Source organism: Myotis brandtii, unplaced genomic scaffold (assembly GCF_000412655.1).
Source record: "Myotis brandtii unplaced genomic scaffold, ASM41265v1 scaffold1335, whole genome shotgun sequence".
Taxonomy (NCBI): domain Eukaryota; kingdom Metazoa; phylum Chordata; class Mammalia; order Chiroptera; family Vespertilionidae; genus Myotis; species Myotis brandtii.
The window spans coordinates 184,013-201,949 of NW_005354738.1; the positions used below are offsets into that span (position 1 = coordinate 184,013).

The window sequence follows — 17,937 nt, forward strand, 5'->3', positions numbered from 1 at the left end:
CGACCACTGCCCTAGACAAAGGGAGGTGGAGACTAGAAAAGGCCCCAGCCCATTTTTAAAAATAACCCAATGGGAGACAGCAAAACCTAGGCAACCTATTAGGAAATAGTGACCAAATAGTACTCAGCCCATGAGGAACTAGAGCAGCGTCTAAATAGGTCCCACGTGTGATCCTATACAATGTCCCTCCCTCCCCTTTCACCATGCTTCTGTTTCCTAGTCCGTCATCTGAAATTTGGACAGGTGAGCCATTTCTCACAATAACATTTGCAGCACCAAAGTTTTTAATTCTGATGAAGTCCATATTATCCTCTTTTTCTTATATCACTTGTGCTGTTATGTCACATGTAAGAAATTTTTGCCTGACTCCAAATCATGCTCCTGTGTTTTCTTAAGAGTATTGTAGTTTATGCTCTTACATTTAGGCCCAGGTCCATAGTGAGTTAATTTTTATGTAAGGTAGTTTTTTAAAACTACAATAGACGTCTGGTATTTAGCCAGTGAGTAGACAAACTTAGTTCAAGAGGGCAATCATAAAAATCCCACACGTTCTTTTAACGTTTCATTTTAATGTAAACTATAAATGTACATTCATTTACCGATCTTTGAGGTGGAGCCAAGGATGTGCCGTGGAGTGTGGGTTTGTAGATGGGGCTGCCATGTAGCCTTTCTCGCATAAACACCCACAAGGAATCTTTTCCCGTTTGGGTTCTTTCCAGTGGAGTAGTCAGTTAAAAATCACTCGGAGAGCACGCTGAGTGAAGAATGCTTCTAGGTTTATACTTTCTTTTTCTTCAAACCTTTTAGACTTGTCTGCCTAACACCTAATTCAATGGTATTTTATTTTCCCCAGCTTGCCTTTATTAAGTCTTCCCAAAGGACCCGTCTTGGTTTTATTAGACACAACCCTTTTCACATTCCTATTTCTCTGGTTTACATGTATAATTAAAGAACTGACATAAACAGATTTGGGGACAACTCCTGGTGGACACTGAGCAAACTCCTAGAGGGGCAGGGGCAGAGGGGCATAGAGCATGGGAGGGCTCAGCGTGCCCTGGGGACTGTCCGTGCCTTTATAGAGGGCATGGGGAGTGTTGGTAAAACCTTCACATCAGTCTAGTGGTGGTGGCTCAGAGAGCATCTTCTTCACAGAGAGGGCTAAGTGACAACGTTTTATTTGTGCACTATATGATTTTTAACTTTGCCAAACCCTCCGATGAGGAAGGCGCAATAACCTGGTGCCAGACAGCTGGAGACTCCGGGAGCCCCAGAACTGCCGGCCACTCTCAGAACCAAGTCTGATGAGCAGTCAGACACTCGGGAAATATTTGTTGAGTGAACGAATGCCCGAACCCCCCCCTTCACATTTGTCTAGTGGTGGTGGTTCAGAGAGCATCTTCTTCACTGAGAGGGCTAAGTGACAACGTTTTATTTGTGCAATATATGATTTTTAACTTTGCCAAACCCTCCGATGAGGAAGGCGCAACAACCTGGTGCCAGACAGCTGGAGACTCCAGGAGCCCCAGAACTGCCGGCCACTCTCAGAACCAAGTCTGATGAGCAGTCAGACACTCGGGAAATATTTGTTGAGTGAACGAATGCCCGAACCCCCCAGGTAGCCTTGTTTGAAAGAAAAAGAAACCTAGTGCTAATGCCACAGGTCCTCATCTGTAAAATGAAGGCAGAGTGGTGCCTAGGTCTGTGTTAAGGTGCAGTTGTGTTGATGTATGTGTTGACTTCATCTGCATGAGGGCACTGTGGCACTTTGCTGATTTCAGGTTTCAGACTGATAAGTGGGAGGACCAGGAAGAGAATGCAGCAGCTCTTCTGGCTCCCAGCCTTTGGCTTTGCCACCAGAACACACTGGAACAGAACAGAGCTCTTTATGTTCCTTCTCCTCCTCAACCTGCACCTTCCCAGTGTTCCCCCAGCTCACCTGTTCCACCAGAAGCCTTGGAGTCATTCCTGACCTCAGCTTCTCTCCTCCTCCCCATGTCCCAGCCCTCCACAGTCCTGTCTGTTCAATCTCCAGAGCTCCCCTGGGTTTTGTCCACCTTCTACTCAGCTCCAACTACCCCATCTCTTACCTGGACAATTCGGTCAGCCATTGGTGTCCACACTTTCCCCTCCAATCCATTCCCTGTGCAGCATTCAGAGTCATCTCTTTGAAACAAAAATTGTGTCCATCACCCCTTTACATGGCTTTTCTCTGACCCTCTCTTTTTCTCTCTGTGCTTTCTCATTCTTCAGGTCACAGTTTAAAAGAAACCTGTGCTGATTCTCCCATTCTAAATGAGGTCCCCTGTCATTCACCATCACTCGTTCTTTTCCTTATAGTTGTGTATTTATTCCAGTGACTTTGATGTCTTTTCTTGCCTCTAGACCAGCGGTTCTCAACCTGTGGGTCTCGACCCCTTTGGGGGTCGAACGACCCTTTCCCAGGGGTTGCCTAAGACCATCAGAAAACACATATATAATTACATATTGTTTTGTGATTAATCACTATGCTTTAATTATGTTCAATTTGTAACAATGAAAATACATCCTGCATATCAGATATTTACATTACGATTCATAACAGTAGCAAAATTACAGTTATGAAGTAGCAACGAAAATAATTTTATGGTTGGCAATGAAAATAATTTTATGGGGTCACCACAACATGAGGAACTGTATGAAAGGGTCGTGGCATTAGGAAGGTTGAGAACCACTGCTCTAGACTATAAATTCCTGGAGGGCAGGAAGCCTGGACTAGGACAGTGTTAGCAGTAGGGTACACTCAGTGGCCATTTGTTATATGAGTAAACAAATGAGTATGAAAGAGTGAATACACTACCTCTGGATCACATGTGTGTATCCACCTAACCCATTGCTTGCACACACCCTGTATTCTTTGGACAAAACAAAACAGAAACCAGGATATTGAACCAATCAATAGGACCCTTGCAAACCACCCTGGGGCTCTGCAGTTTGTGAATTACTCGAAGACATCACCTGGAGGACATTCTTATAATCAGGGGTGTGCCCTCCCTCAGAGCTGCATGTGACCCAAGGAAGAATTGTCTTCCCTTAAGTCCAGGGCCTCTGCTTGCCCAGCCTTGTGCCTGCAGGGCTGCCTCTGCCCAGGGAGAGTGCCTTCTTCCAATTCTCCCCGATGCACCACCTGGGCTAGCAGCTTGGGGAACGTGGGGAATGGTGGGAAAAAGTCATAGCTAACATCCACCCACGTCAGGCAAACCCAAGTGGAGATCTGCTTCTGAAAAGTGAGAGAGGTTCGGGAAATGCCTTTTCTTCCCGGGTTAGCCATTGTCTAGATCAGCTTTGGCCAAAGCCAGTGATGCTGAAAGCCGCCTGGCCAAGTTGTCCTGGCCCATCTGCTTTCTTACATCTCTGAAGGGCTGCAGATAAGATTTTGGCAGGTCCTTCCTTCCCAAATGGGAAGTGTGGCAGCCAAGCCATGACTCAGAAGCTTTTGTGTATCTGAGAGACTACCTTTTGGATGCATTTAGGTGAAGAGAAGAGTAGTTGAGTAAATTCACTTAGTACTTAGGAAATATGATTTGGAGACTCTAAGGATATTGGTGTTATAGTTATTTTTAAGGAGAAGGGGGTCCTGAATGATATTTGTTTTCTTTAACAGCTTCACATACCATACAGTTTGCCCTTTTAAAGCGAACCATTCAATGGCTTTTATTCTGTTCACAGAGTTGTGCAACCCAGTCAGTATTAGGACATTTTCACCACTCCAGAAGGAACTCCACACCCCTTAGTGCTCACCCGCTACCTCCCTCCCAGCCCGGGCAACCACAATTGAAAGACACTACTAACTGTTGCATTGAGTTCTGGCAGCTTTACAGTTGGGACATTTGGTTTGTCAAACCAGAAAGAGTCCCAAAGTGGTGAAGGATTGTTTTGTTATGTTTTTTGTTTTGTTTACCACTCAAATCAGATTAGTCCCCAGAGAAGATGAAGGATATTGCCGAAGACATTTAGGTAGTGATTCACTGTGCAGATTGCTACTGTGAGAAACTGCAGAAATTGCATTGTGTTGGCATTTCTTCTTTAGCTAGAAAGCCTGCAGGCTACCCATCTTTGCTGTTTATAAGCAAAGCAATATCCACGATATGTGAAGGAAAAGATGTGAAGGCCAAAGCGTGTGTGTGTAGGTGTGTGTATGTATGTATGTATGTATGTGTGAGTGTATATACAGGGTGGGGCAAGAGTAGGTTTACAGTTGTTTGTATAGAATATAATATAATAATAAATAATAATGCAAGAATAAATTCCGTGTTTCACATACTCACAACTGTAAACCTACTTTTGCCCCATCCTGTATACTTATGCATGTGGCTCCATCATCAGATATTCTCTAAACCCCACTTGGTACTATGGAGAGCAAAGAAATGGGTAAGGTTTGATAGCTCTTCTCTGCTCTGACAAGGGTAGGAGTTCCCATGAGTCATAGTCATGGAAACAGAAGCTCCCACTTGACTGCTTATCGTGTGCCAGGTCCAAATGCTTTACATGCATGAACTCATCAGTTCTTCACTTTATAGATAAGGAGACTTACTGAGGCACAGAGAGGTTGAGGGAACTGCATCATGTCACTTAGTTGGTAAAGGATGGAAATGGGATTTGAACCTGGCACTCAAGCCTCAGAGTCTGGGCTACATTGGGACCAAGTTAGGGCTTCAGGAGATGGAGGCCCAAAGTGGCCCAGAGGTGTTAAGCCCTTGCCCAAGCCCTCACGTCCTGGTATGATTTATCCCACCTTATGTTACCATTTGCCCTGGTCTCAGGGTCTGGGTACCTGCTGCCATCTTCCTGGAGCTTCCCCCATGCCTGGCTTTCTCATCCTTCAGATCTCAGCTCCCCTGTTTCCTAGCTGCCCCAGCCAACCAGAGCTCTCCTGCGCGCCCCCCCCCCCCCCCGCCCCCGCCGGTCGCTCTACCTGTGATCACCTGATTATTTCTGTGGTCACATGGAGCACTGGTGTGATTGTGTTAGTTGTTGACCTGTTCATTGTCCATCTCCTCTCTACTCTGTAAGGTCTTAAGGAATGGGACCTGTGGCCTTGCTCACTGTTGAATGCCTAGGGCAGTGATGGCGAACCTTTTGAGCTTGGTGTGTCAGCATTTTGAAAAACCCTAACTTAACTCTGGTGCCGTGTCACATATAGAAATTTTTTGATATTTGCAACCATAGTAAAACAAAGACTTATATTTTTGATATTTATTTTATATATTTAAATGCCATTTAACAAAGAAAAATCAACCAAAAAAATGAGTTCGCGTGTCACCTCTGACACGCGTGTCATAGGTTCGCCATCACTGGCCTAGTGACTAGTGTGGCCCCTGCCATATGGTGGGTGCTCAGAACAAACTGCTGAATGGGGAAGGAGGCAGAGCTGCAAGGGAGGGAGACAGGCTTTGTGGCCGAGGTAGTGACTGAGCTGGGCTGGGAAGGACTGATGGAACCTCAGTGGGGAAAAGAGTCGGTAGAATGGAGAGCATCCCTGGAGGAAGGGGTGGGAAAGCATGGGTTGTGTTGAGGAGCAGATAAGGGTCCATTTGGAGGCATCTGTGCTGTCTTGTGCAGGCTTTCTCAACCTTAGCATTGACACTGGGCTGCATTGTGCTTTGTTGCGGGACTACCCTGTGTAGTGTGGGATGCTTAGCACCACCCCTGCCCTCTATCCATTGAATGCCAGAAGCTCCATCCCCCTCCCAATGTGACATCCAAAAATGTCTTCAGACATCAGATGTCCCTTGGGGATCAAAATCATCCCTGGTTTAGAGCCACTGGACTAGTGGGAACAGTAATCTGTACAGCTGGGGAAGTTTGGGGCTATTGGGCTACCTTTGAGCCCCAATTGCCGTAATGAGTGAGGATCCATTGCCATCCTCATTTATCCCTTCACCAAATGTTTACTGAATGGCTCCCACATGCCAGGGACATTATACTAGAAAGCGAAAGCAAACTTGGGGCTTTTGTCCCAAAGATTAGAGGGATGTGGCCCTTTAACAAGGGAGTTTGATGATATGGGTAAGGGTTTCAGGAAGAGTCGCACTGGTGGTGATAGCCTGGGGTGGATCAGACTGGGGGGCACTGCATGGAGCTGTCCTGGTGGCCCTAGGTGGGAGTGATTAACACCTGGCCAAAGGTGGTGCCGTTGCAAATGGGGAGGATGGATGAGTGTGGGAGATGCTGTGGACAGCATTACCTGGTTGGCTAAAGGTACACATGACCCTAACATCTATAGATTGGTGGACTGGGGACCATGGGGTCAAAGTCTGGGCTATCAGGAGAAGAAACCAGTCTTGCTGCAAATGGGGAGGATGGATGAGTATGGGAGATGCTGTGGACAGCATTACCTGGTTGGCGAAAGGTACACATGACCCTAACATCTATAGGTGGACTGGGGACCATGGTGTCAAAGTCTGGGCTATCAGGAGAAGAAACCAGTCTTGAAGGAAAGATGATAAATTTGCTTGTGGGAATGTTGACTTTAAAGTGCTGAATAGACAAATTGGGAGCTTGAACATGTCCAGAAAAACAAAAAACTGCATTCTACTCCACTTTCTTGTTAATTCTGTGGCTTCTAGTCAAATGGAGAAGTGTGGCCCCTGTAGTCCCAATTCATGTATTTTGAATCAGATAAGTTAACAGGAGCCAAAACATTGAATTTTGAAATATTCTTACAGTGCAATAATGTGGTATTGTAACAGCAACCTTGTTAACCAGACTGCCTGCTAATTAAACTTCCTAACCAGTATCTTATTATTTTAAGTCTGTCTTCCAAAAGGCAAACTAGATGTAGAAAATGAGGCTTTTCTTTATAAAAATTGAATTATCATTGTATTCACCTTGACGTATTTGAAGTTGCCTATAAAGTAACAGGTTTAACACATCATGAGAGCATAAATTATTACAGTATTAGGTATTAATGACAGGACTGACTCCCATAGGCCTTTTCCTAGTTGGGTGATGAAAGCAGTGATTCATTTGCTTTGGGGAGTACATTTATTATAGTTAGTCTTTGATTAACTGGTAATAGCGAAAGGATCAATGAAATTTCTAATTCTTGGTATATATTAAAAAGTCAGCTTTCATTAACAGTTGACAAATATGCCCAAAAGGTATAATAAAAATGAGAGGAAATATATTGGTAGAGACAAATTTGAGAAAACATTTAGTTCATGATATTAAAAGTGCAAATGCAAAGAGTGATTACAATTTGATTATCTCTCAGACAGGATATTGGCACATAAATAGTCTCATAGGAAGGATTAATGATAAGGCATTGTGTGGATTTTTAAAGGTGTTTAAGATTTTTCTCTGCATGCAATTGCTTTGCACTTGATCATGCTTAAAGAAGACTCAGAAGCCTTTCCTATCCATAGTGTAATGCCACCCCAAATTCACTGTTGTTGTTTTTTTTATCCCTTAATTTTGAACAGTGGTTACTATGACAATCTCTATCAGTCGGTGGCCAAATTTTGTTGTTCTCTATACGATGGATGAATCAAAGTTCTTTCTAAGACCAACATTTTCTTTGAAAAATAAATTAATTTAAAATTTTGATTTAGGCTATGTTAACTGTTTGATATAGGCAATAGTAACAATAAATTATGTTAATTTATGATGGCAACTCAGAGCTTATTTTTCTGGCTTGTCATTTGGACAGACTTCAGTATTCCTAGCTGGATAGTTCTCTGTAATTTCCCCTCTGTGATCACCTGCCCCGAAGTTGGGGCTCTGGAGCATACTAGGCCAGGTTCTGCCCCTTGTTGATCTCCATCAAGTTCTTTACTCTTGACCTTGCTTGGTTTCCTCTTCCACTTCACTGAGCAAAATGGAAGGGTTACCGTAGATAAATGGCTTGTCATTACAGATATCTACAGGGGTTCGGTGATGAATTGGGCCAGGTGTGGACTGTGGTGAATTTGAAAGCACATGCCTCTTTAGAGGGGCAGCCCCTGCTCAGCCCCAGCCAGACATTGGCACACTCCACTGGGGCCTGATATGGCCATTTTCCATGAGAAATCACAAGGCCAGGCGTATATGTGAAACTCATGATTAAAAATGTTGGCGACAACAGCCCGGCCAGTGTTGCTCAGTGGTTGAGCATTAATCCATGAACCAAGAGGTTCCCGGTTCGATTCCCTATCAGAGCACATGCCCAGGTTGCAGGCTTGACCCCCAGTAGGGGACGTGCAGGAGGCAGCCGATCAAATGTTTCTGTCTCCCTTAAAAAAATCAAAAACATATTTTTAAAAAATCTTGGCAACAAATTTGAAATTTTATAAACCCTGTATGAGCCAAATAGAACACATCTGCTAGCCAGATCATATCCAAAGATTTGGAGTTTGTAATCTCTGGAGAAATCACCAGTTAGCATCCCACAGAAAATGAATGTGCCGGCCCCCAGCCTGTACTCCGCATCAGCCCTGTGCTGTTGGCAGGAACTGTGAGCATCACAGCGTACCAGGGAATAGTTCGGGGCCTTGCCAGCATTATCTTTGTGTCCAGTCTTCTTATTTACCAAAATGTTCCATTCAAAGGAGACTTTTTGGAGACAAAAGTGTCCTTGTGGAGGTAGACAACTTCCGGGCAGCTCAGGCAGGTTCCATCGTCTTTGTGGCCCTCTCCTCTTCAGACTGGCCTGGCTGCACTGAGATTCTGAGCAGTGAAAGCTGCTGCTTATTAACTGTGTGACCTTGAACGTGAGCCATGACTAAGATCCCTAGCGGGGCCTCAGTATCCCCCACTGGTTAAATGAGAGGGTTGGTTAAAGTAACTTTGGGAACCCTTCCATCACTGACAATTTCAAGTTCTTTATTGGGAAAAGGTAGGCTTCTGTAAGGTAAGCCTTTGGCCTTCCAGGATGGGCTGCCATAAACGGGCTCACTTAGCTCAGTAGTACAGGTGATTTAAAGGGTGATGATTAGATAGCAATGATTAATACTAAGAAATGTTTAGGACCAAATACCTGAGCTGGGCACAGACAGGGACCTAAAAATGAATAGGAACATATACAAAACAATGCAAAACCCTAAAAACATTACCACTAACAACAACAAGGAAATCCTCCAAGCCATTATTTCAATTTAGGGAAACAACAATCACTTTGCTTCTGTGTCTTATGAACATGTTAAAGCAGTTCCTTAATTAATTGCAGGCCAGTGCTTCTCACATTTGGATTTGCATTCAATCACCTGGCTCTTGTTAAAATGCAGATTCTAACTCTGGGGTAGGCTTAAGATTCTGCCTTTACCACAAACTTCCAGGTGGTGCTGCTGCTGGTGGTTCCTTGGCCACACCTTGAGGACTGAGGTGTCGGCCCAGCCCCGCCCTCTGAGCCCCAGTGCAGCCTGCTTCACTGTCACACTGTCATTCTTGCCTTTTCTCTCCGCCTTAGCCTCCATTTCTAGGCATTTCCTTTACTCTTTAACCAGACAGTCTGATACTTAAGTTGACTAGGAAAAAAAAAACACAACCCTCTCCCCGCTACTGGATCCTTAAGTGTCTTTTCTACTGCTCACGGTGTATCAGGGTGCTTTAGGAAGGGACCTCAGCACATCCAAACTCCACGGCTTGAGCTGCCAGAACAGTGCTTCAGGGAGTCTAAAGAGAGCATCTGGGCTCCTCCCGGGGCAGACGCTTTGCCCTGCCCTGGAAGGGAAAGCATCACAGCTCTCCCCCAGCTCTTGTAGATGTCAGCTAACTAATGCCTAAGCCCTGCTCTGCGGGTAACTCTGGACTTTGGTGAAATCATTTAATGCAAATGTTAATTTATTCTCATAATACAAAAATTTGCCTTTCTGAGGGGCTGGGGGAAGTATAGATGTATACAAAAGATTCTTCCTTTTAGAACTAAGGATTACAGGCCTCAAATATCTTTAATTCAGCCTTTATTAAAGTTAAGATGAGACCAAAGACCACCAGCTTCTGTAGCAGGAATCTTAAGAGAATCCAGGTACTTCTGAGAATGCAGAGTCCTCAGTCAACAAATTTCCTTTATTAAGTACATAAGGTAAATGGAATAGTGAAATGTGAGCCGTCACACATTTTAGGTCAAATCTATTTTGTACATTATTATCATAAAATTGAGATTCTATCTAAGATTTCACTAAATAAACAAGTAATAATGAAATTTTTATTTTAATACCTTTTGAGACAATGACTATTGATTTTCAATCTTTTTCATCTACTGGCACACATAAGCTAATTACTAAAATTCTGCGGCACACCAAAAACTGTGCTCTACTTTTTTGCTATCTGATGAAAAAATAGGTATGATTTTGATTCATTCACACCAGACAGCTATTGTTATGTTGTGATTTTTTTATTTGACAGTCTAAGACTGAATAATACTCCACTCTATGTATGTATATACCACATTTTCTTTATCCATTCATCTGTAGGCAGGACATTTAGGTTATTTCTATAGCTTGGTTTAGCCTACTTCTTGAAGGGACAGACATCCTATCACCATATTCTGTTTATTAGAAGAAAGTCACCAGGTCCAGCCCACACTCAAGAGGAGGGGACTGCACAGGATGTATTGTGACACAGGGGTCTTTGGGGCCTTTGTGACACATAGTAAGGTCTCAGTGAATGAGTTGAATCCATTATCTTGCAGAATCGCTCGCTGTCCTTAGCAGGGAGATGCATACACCAGGGTTTCGTTCAGTCTTTGTTCAGATTGAGCTCAGGTTGGCTGTGATTCACCAAGCAGCTAACACTCTGAGCTGTAGGTCAAGAACTGGTGGATTATCATGCATATACAGTTTGTTCTATAAAGTATGTACAGGTGGTTATGTTTGTTTGCGTGGCTGTCTTTAAGTTCTAATAAAGGAATTAAGAAGGAAGGGAAGCCTAAAGCCAGAGGTCCACTTTAAGATGATATTAAGCTAAGTATGGTGGGTGGGAGGGTGGCCATGGGATTTTAAAAGGTTACGTACAGCTGGCTCCTTTTTGCTGTACAGATCTCAGCTTAAATGACACCATCTCAGAGAGGCCTTCCCTCTCCATCCAATTTAAATTAGCTATCGCTTCCCTCTTCATCCTCACATAGTCCTTGGCACCTTCTGGCTCAATTCTCTGCTTATGTCCTTGTCTATCTCCCCCATGAGAACTAAGCCCGGGAGAGCAGAGACCTCACCTGTCTTGGTCCATCCCTGTGTGGTCAGCACCCCGAATGGGGCCTGGGAAACTAGGCTCTCAGTAAGTGCTTACTGAGTAAACACATGAATCAAACATGGAGACGTGAGATAATTCCAAGGAGTTTTGGGAATTATAACATTTTCGTGACTTCTGAAAGAAATGCCACTTACTCGGTTAACATGGAAAATACATTAATTTATTTTTAAAAAGAAAACAGTTTTAAGATAGTGGGGTAGTTTTAGCCCTATCACTTATTGCTCCTGGGCCATTGGGCAAGGCAGGTCACTGCTCTGGGCTTCAGTTCCCTTGGAGGGTAAATACCAGGGCTGCAGATCAGGGGGCTTCAGACTGTGCCGTCCCCAGACCCCAGTTGGACAGGGACAGCTCCGTGTTTACAGCATTGGTCTGTCACCTGAGGTTTTGGTTGAAGAAAGGATCCTGTGGCAAAAAAAAAAAAAAAAAAGTTTGAAGTCCACAGGGCCTCCATGCCCATGAATGGTCATCCCAGCTCTGAAGAAGCAGGCACTGGCGTGGTTCTTTGGCAGAAAGGGGTAGATACCTGTGGCTGGTGAAGCTTTGGGCTAGCGGAACCAATAGGAAGGCAAGCCTGATCATTTCAGTGCATGTGACCTAGCTCCCTTTCCAAGAATCCCCTTTCTCTCCACCCCCCTCCCCCCACATCATCACACCTCACTTATGCCCACATCATGCTGCCTTTGAAATGTTAGCATCGATTTTTTTTTTCTTCACATCGACTAACTCATTTCAACATTTCATTTCTGGCACAGCATATTCCACCAGATAGCCAGAACTTCTGAGCTCCAAGTTTTATAATTGAAATTCTGTCACATCCCCTGAAACAGTGCAAATTGTGCCATTAAGCCTGACTAAAAGATTTGAGAGTACTTCACCTAGTCATTTAAATATAATACTTCTGGCAGCTTTCAATTGGGTTTTTTAAATTCTAATTAAAAACCTATTATTGAACATTAATATCCTCTCTGTAGTGGGCTGTTGTGCCTCTGAGCTCCATTTTGGCCAGCTCGCTTTTAGACAAATAGCTTGTTGCACGGCCGTGGAGGCCCACGTGGTTTGTCCTGGCCTTTGGGAGACACCAGGTCCCAGGCATAATTAGTATAAATCAACATCCTCTAGACTATGACAGGAAAATGGTATGTTTGGACAGCAGCTTATTAAAATGACCTACTTAATTTAAGAAAAATATTGTATCTACTTGCACGGTAACCTGGATGCTTTCCCTGGCAGCCTTAATTATATTTCTCCTCTTTCCTTTTATTTCTTAAAGAACAGGAAAAGGAATGGAAAGGCCCATTCTACTTCATCCAGGGTGCAGACCCACAATTTGGACTGATGAAGTCCTGGTCCACTGGGGACTGTGACAATGGTGAAGATGAGTGGGGGCAGGAGATTCGTCTCACTGAGCAAGCCATTCAGGCCATCAACAAGCTGAACCCCAAGCCCAGATTCTTTGTTCTGTGTGGGGACCTCATCCATGCCATGCCAGGTAAGATCCGAGTTGTCACTGTGACCTTTTCTCCTTTACCCAGTTATAACTGCATTTGGTCAGAAAAAAAATGATTCCTCTTAAAAGTTGTCTTTATTCGGTAATGGCTCATTTCTTCTCTTCATGACGGTTGCAGTATCATCAAACATCAGAAAAATGCACACTCATTTTATATTTAGAATTTGGTGAGATTAATCACAGTAATTAGGCAGAGCTGCAGTTCTGATGATCTGAGCTTAATATGAAAAATGGAGCAGATTCCCATGTGTCACCTTGCTTTATTTCCAGGGGACAAACTTGAACTGCTTCCAGATAACTATATCCATAAATGTAATTGTCTCTTCTACCAATTTTATTTCTCCTGTATTTGCTAGTGCTTTTTTAGTTTCAAGTGACAGAAATCTAACTTAAACTGGGTTAATTGTTTTTAATTAATTGTTTTTAAGGTAACCTAATGGCACTGTAAATATCAGAGGTAGAGTTGGCTTTCAGGTATGGCTGGATCCAGAGACTCAGAGGTTGTTTTGGGACTTGGACTCTCCATTGCTCAGCCCTGCTTTCCTCTGGCTTGACTTCATTCTCATGTAGGCTCTCTCTAGTTAGTGATTCCTGGGGCTGTAGGTTTATATCCTTTTTATAGAAGCCACAACAGAAAGAAAGTACCTTATTCTTGGTGGTATAGTCAAAGCCCCAGACCAACACCCAACCAGCTCATGTGGCCCACTGAAGCCAGGGTGTGGCGTCCACTCCGCTGCAGCCACGTGCTCTGAAGAACAGGATGGGTCCCCTAAGGAAGAGTATGTTGCATGGCCGTGGAGGCCCACGGGAATGTGAAAATAATAGATGCCTTCTAGAACTCACTTCCTTTTTTTCCTTCCCCTACCCTGATATCCTTCTCTGATAGCCCAATGAGCAAATATAAGCAAGTGGAAACTGCCCCTGCCCCTCAGGGAGGCAGAGCAGGCATCCATGGCCACTCTTACCTAGGTCCTGGTCTCTGCTTAGTGGAATAGCAATGACCAAGGACTACTGCAGAAAACACTGCAGTGGCTATAGGTGTTTGTTTTCACCTGATGTTAACTTGTAAACCAAGACTCCTGCAATGATGTGTAACACCTTTAGAAGCCAAAGTTCCTTTGCGGTAAGCCAAAGTGCACTAATTTCTCCCCATCAAGGCTCACTTGTCTTCCATCCTACCTCTGCAAAACAATCCCAGAAGGAAGATAAACGAATGGAAAAGGGGCTACCCAGAATTGCTCTCCCGGCAGTGTAATCAGCAGGGAGAACCCTCAGACCTTCCCGCATCTGTTTACTAGCATTTTACACAAACTCATCAATGTGCACATGCCCACTCCCAGCAGGTAGAATCCAGTGATGTAATCTCTAGAGAAGTAGCCTGTCCTGCGATTGGGCCTCTACAAAGGTGGCCGGATGGAAAAGAGGGAGAAAGACCTGAACACTCTGGCTCAGGTGGCTGGGACTTCAGCTCCACATCTGCTCCTGATGCACTGGGTTATCTTGGACACACTCCTTCCCTTCTTAAGGCCTCAGTTTCTGAACCAAGAGCCATTGATGGCAGCAAGAATTTAAAACCTCAACAGTCTGGGGCTGTATAGCACAGTGGCAGATGACTGACTCTATACTTCCAATCAGGTGCTGAATACCTTAGCAGCTTGGTACAGAAACACATTCACAGGAAGGTGGTCAGTTTTGTCCTAGAGAGAGGTAAAATCTTAGTTGCCTATGACCTTGGCCACCTGGTGACTCTTGGCCAAGGGTTCCTAGGTGCTGAGATTGTACAGTGCTCAAGTGACCACAGAGTGCTCAGTTTCTAAAAGAGTTAGAAGTCATAGCCCGACTTGAAGTAAACCAAGATAAGGTGTTAGTTGACCAGACAGATTAATGCTACTTCCAAATGGTCTGATCTGCAGTTAGCTGGGTTTTTGGGATCAGTCAGCACTGTAGGATCAGCTAGAGAGCTCACTCAGGGCCACACAGTGAGCAAGTTTCTGTTTTTATTGGACACTTGAAAATCAGATTCTGAATTTAGCATTTTTCTGTCCGGTTTCTTTTCTTTTTTAAAAAAATTTAAATTCTTTATTGTTTAAAGTATTACATATGCCCCCCCCCACCCCCACCCCATTGACCTCTCCCTGGCCACTTCTACTCCCCAGCACATGCCCTCACCCCCCTATTGTCTGTGTCCATTGGTTATGCTTATATGCATGCATACAAGTCCTTTGATTGATCTCTTACCCCCCTCCTCCCCTGCCTTCCCTCTGAGGTTTGACAGTCTGGTTTCTTTTCTTTAAAAATAGAGTATTATGGGACTCGCTAGAATTACATAACATGTTCTTGTAGATGTTTACTACTTGTTCTGAATTATGTTAATGTATTCAGTCATATTGTCACCAGAAAAAGACCAAGACTGAGCGTAAGCAGTGAGAGGAAACTTAAAGGACTGATTATTAGGGGCAATGTCTGTTTTGGGGGCAAGATAGATTAGGGTGCAGGTCCCAGTCCAGTTGGCTGGGAGACAGGTATTGGTGTCACACAGAAAGAAGATTCCCTGATTTTTAAGCAGAAAGTGTTCTCACTGGTGAAGAGGTGAGTGACCTTGTTGTTCTCATTTTCCCAAAGTTCCAGCCAAGGTTGCCCCCATAAGGGGCTGGAAAGGGCCTTTGGGATTGACCTGTGTAGCCCCAGTGGTGGTGTTCTCAAAAAAGATATATTTCCTCTCCGTCTCCACCCAAAATTTAGAATGTGTGAGTCTGTGGGAGGGCAGTCGACGGCAGTTAGATTTAATTGAGAGTTGCAAATCTGCCATGGGAAATAGCTGGCGCAGGAAAGGGGTTGACCTAAACAGAACTGGGAGGTATTGGTCATTGGTCGTTGGGAAGGTTGCTGAGATGACGGGCCAGGCTGATAATCAAATGGGGAGGCACATGGGTTCAAAAAAGGGGCTGTTGGGTTACGCAATAGCCCAGTTGGAGGAAGGTTGAGAGTAAAGTTGCATAAACGTTGATCAAGATATCCTAAAACTTTTCCTGCAGGGAGTGTTCTGTTGATGCAAAGAGGTGCCTGATATGCCAGGACAGTGTTGGTTGTAACTGGTCCTAAGATGGGGACTTTGTTGGATGAGCGTTCAGTTATGTTGTTTAAATATGACTGGAGTGACTGAACGGCTCTGCCTGAGAGCGTTCCTCTTGTCATTTCTGTGAGTTGGAAGTTATAAAGTTCACCAAGGCACACGAGTTGGAACAGGGGCCCTCCATGTATCTTACAGTGGAAGGGTAGACTGGAGGTGGCCCATGTGTATGAGGAGGCTGGGGCTGCCGTGTAGCTAGTTGATGAGAGGGGAAGACAGAGCCAGCAGTCCTGCGCGAGAGTGGGGTTGGTGGTATTGAGGAGCTGATGTGTTAGGTTGAGGGTTTGAGAGAGATAGTGAGGACTTAGGAGGTGTTAAAGAGGTATGGGGTAGACCTGCATACACAGTAAGAGGAGGAGAAGGCTTGGGGGGTCATTGTAGACTCTAACAGATATAGCATAATTTCAACCAGATGGTAGAAGGCAATGGCTCATTAAAAAGTAAAAAATGACAAGGATGACTCCGAGGAATACTACCAGCCAGAATAAAGAGTGAGTAAGGGCCTCCCAGGCTGAATTCTAGTTAAGTTAATCCCCAGAGTTGACTTCTAGCCAGCTTATTTGGTCCCAGGAAAAGTCTATGAAATCTCCCTGCGGATAACAATCCCACAAGAACATCAGTAACTGTGTTCAGTCCTGGGACGAAAAGGAGAAGGGACTTCTTTGAGGAAGGATAGGGTAAGTGTTCTGCAGAAGGGAGGGGGCTGGCCAGGGCAGGGGCCAAAAGACAGGGACCAGCACAAACAGGACAGTGAGAGGCAATGGGGGAAGCCTGGCTCATAGGGGAGTAGGGTAAGGGTCCAGGGCTTACGGTTCCTTGGAAATTTTTGTAAATTTTAGGCCAGTCGGTCCGAGGCTGACCCTCAGCTACAAGCTGATTGGTGGTGAAGTCTGGGGTGCAGGGGTTCACTTCAACTTGGAGGAGTAGACCCAGGATGGATATCCCCGTAGCTTGACCACTGTTGGTGTGGTCAGGAGTGCCTGGTGTGGTCCTGTCCTTTCGGGCTTTGCTGTAGGATGCCTGGAGAAATACCCAGTCTCCAGCTCTAGCAGAGGATCAAGGGGAGAGTCAGTGGTAGGCCTGGAGAGAACTGGCCGGCATGCTGCCGAAGGAGGTGGCAAGTGAGGTTGAGGGTGTAGAGATAATCTCCCAAAGGGCTAGAGCAGTGGTTCCCAATGTGGGGCACACGCCCCACAGGGGGGCAGTTTGATTTTTAAAAAAAATATAATTTATTGATTTTTTTTACAGAGAGGAAGGGAGAGGGATAGAGAGTTAGAAACATCGATGAGAGAGACACATCGATCAGCTGCCTCCTGCACACTTCCTACTGGGTATGTGCCCGCAACCAAGGTATATGCCCTTGACCGGAATCGAACCTGGGACCCTTGAGTCCACAGGCCGACGCTCTATCCACTGAGCCAAACCGGTTAGGGCAATGGGCATTTTTAAGGGGGGCAACTTGAAAACGAGTTATTAACAGTGAATTTTTTGCATTTCTTATGGTTCTAGGGGCGTCATATACAGTATATAAATATATATTGTGACATATTTATGGATTTCAGGTCTCTTAGATGTTTTGAAACTATTTGCTATCACTTCATATTATTATTTTTTAAATAATTTCTTAGTGATTTCTTCCTCAGTATTTCAACTGTCCTTTGTCCTGCGTGGAGGGAGCTGTGAGTCTGGGTCAGGATTTGGGTGTCTGTTGTTGTGGGAGGATTAGTTTTCTTCAGTGGTGAGCCAGGCCCCTTCCCAGCAGCGCCTGCCTGTGTGTCAGGAGAGTTCCTCGGTGGCGTAGGAGGGGTTAAGAGCCCGCATAGCGAAGAGCTGGGATTCTGCAGGCTGGTGTGTGGCTGCCCTTCTCGCCTCCCTGTCTGCCTTGTTCCCTAGAGCAATGAGTCCTGTGTCAGATTGATGCCCCTTGCAATGGGTTACTGCTGCCGCTTTAGGGAGTCTTGTGGCCCGAAGGAGCTTGAGAATGAGGTTGGTGTTGGTGACTGGGGACCCTCTGGTTGTGAGGAAGCCCCGTAAATTGAAAGATACGGTTTTATGATCAGCCCTACTGTTGGTCAGAAGACCTCGTAAATGTGAA

At 44.8% G+C, this 17,937-nt stretch overlaps 1 protein-coding gene across 2 annotated transcripts in view; it reads left to right on the forward strand.

Moving 5' to 3' along the window:
• The window catches only part of CPPED1 (calcineurin-like phosphoesterase domain containing 1), a 109,117-nt gene that overhangs the window by 12,808 nt on the left and 78,372 nt on the right, over positions 1-17,937 (forward strand). For both annotated transcript variants that reach the window (XM_005860346.2, XM_005860347.2), the window contains exon 2: positions 12,476-12,694. In XM_005860346.2, the coding sequence (XP_005860408.1) occupies positions 12,476-12,694 (219 nt within the window). The remainder of the gene's footprint in view (positions 1-12,475; positions 12,695-17,937) is intronic.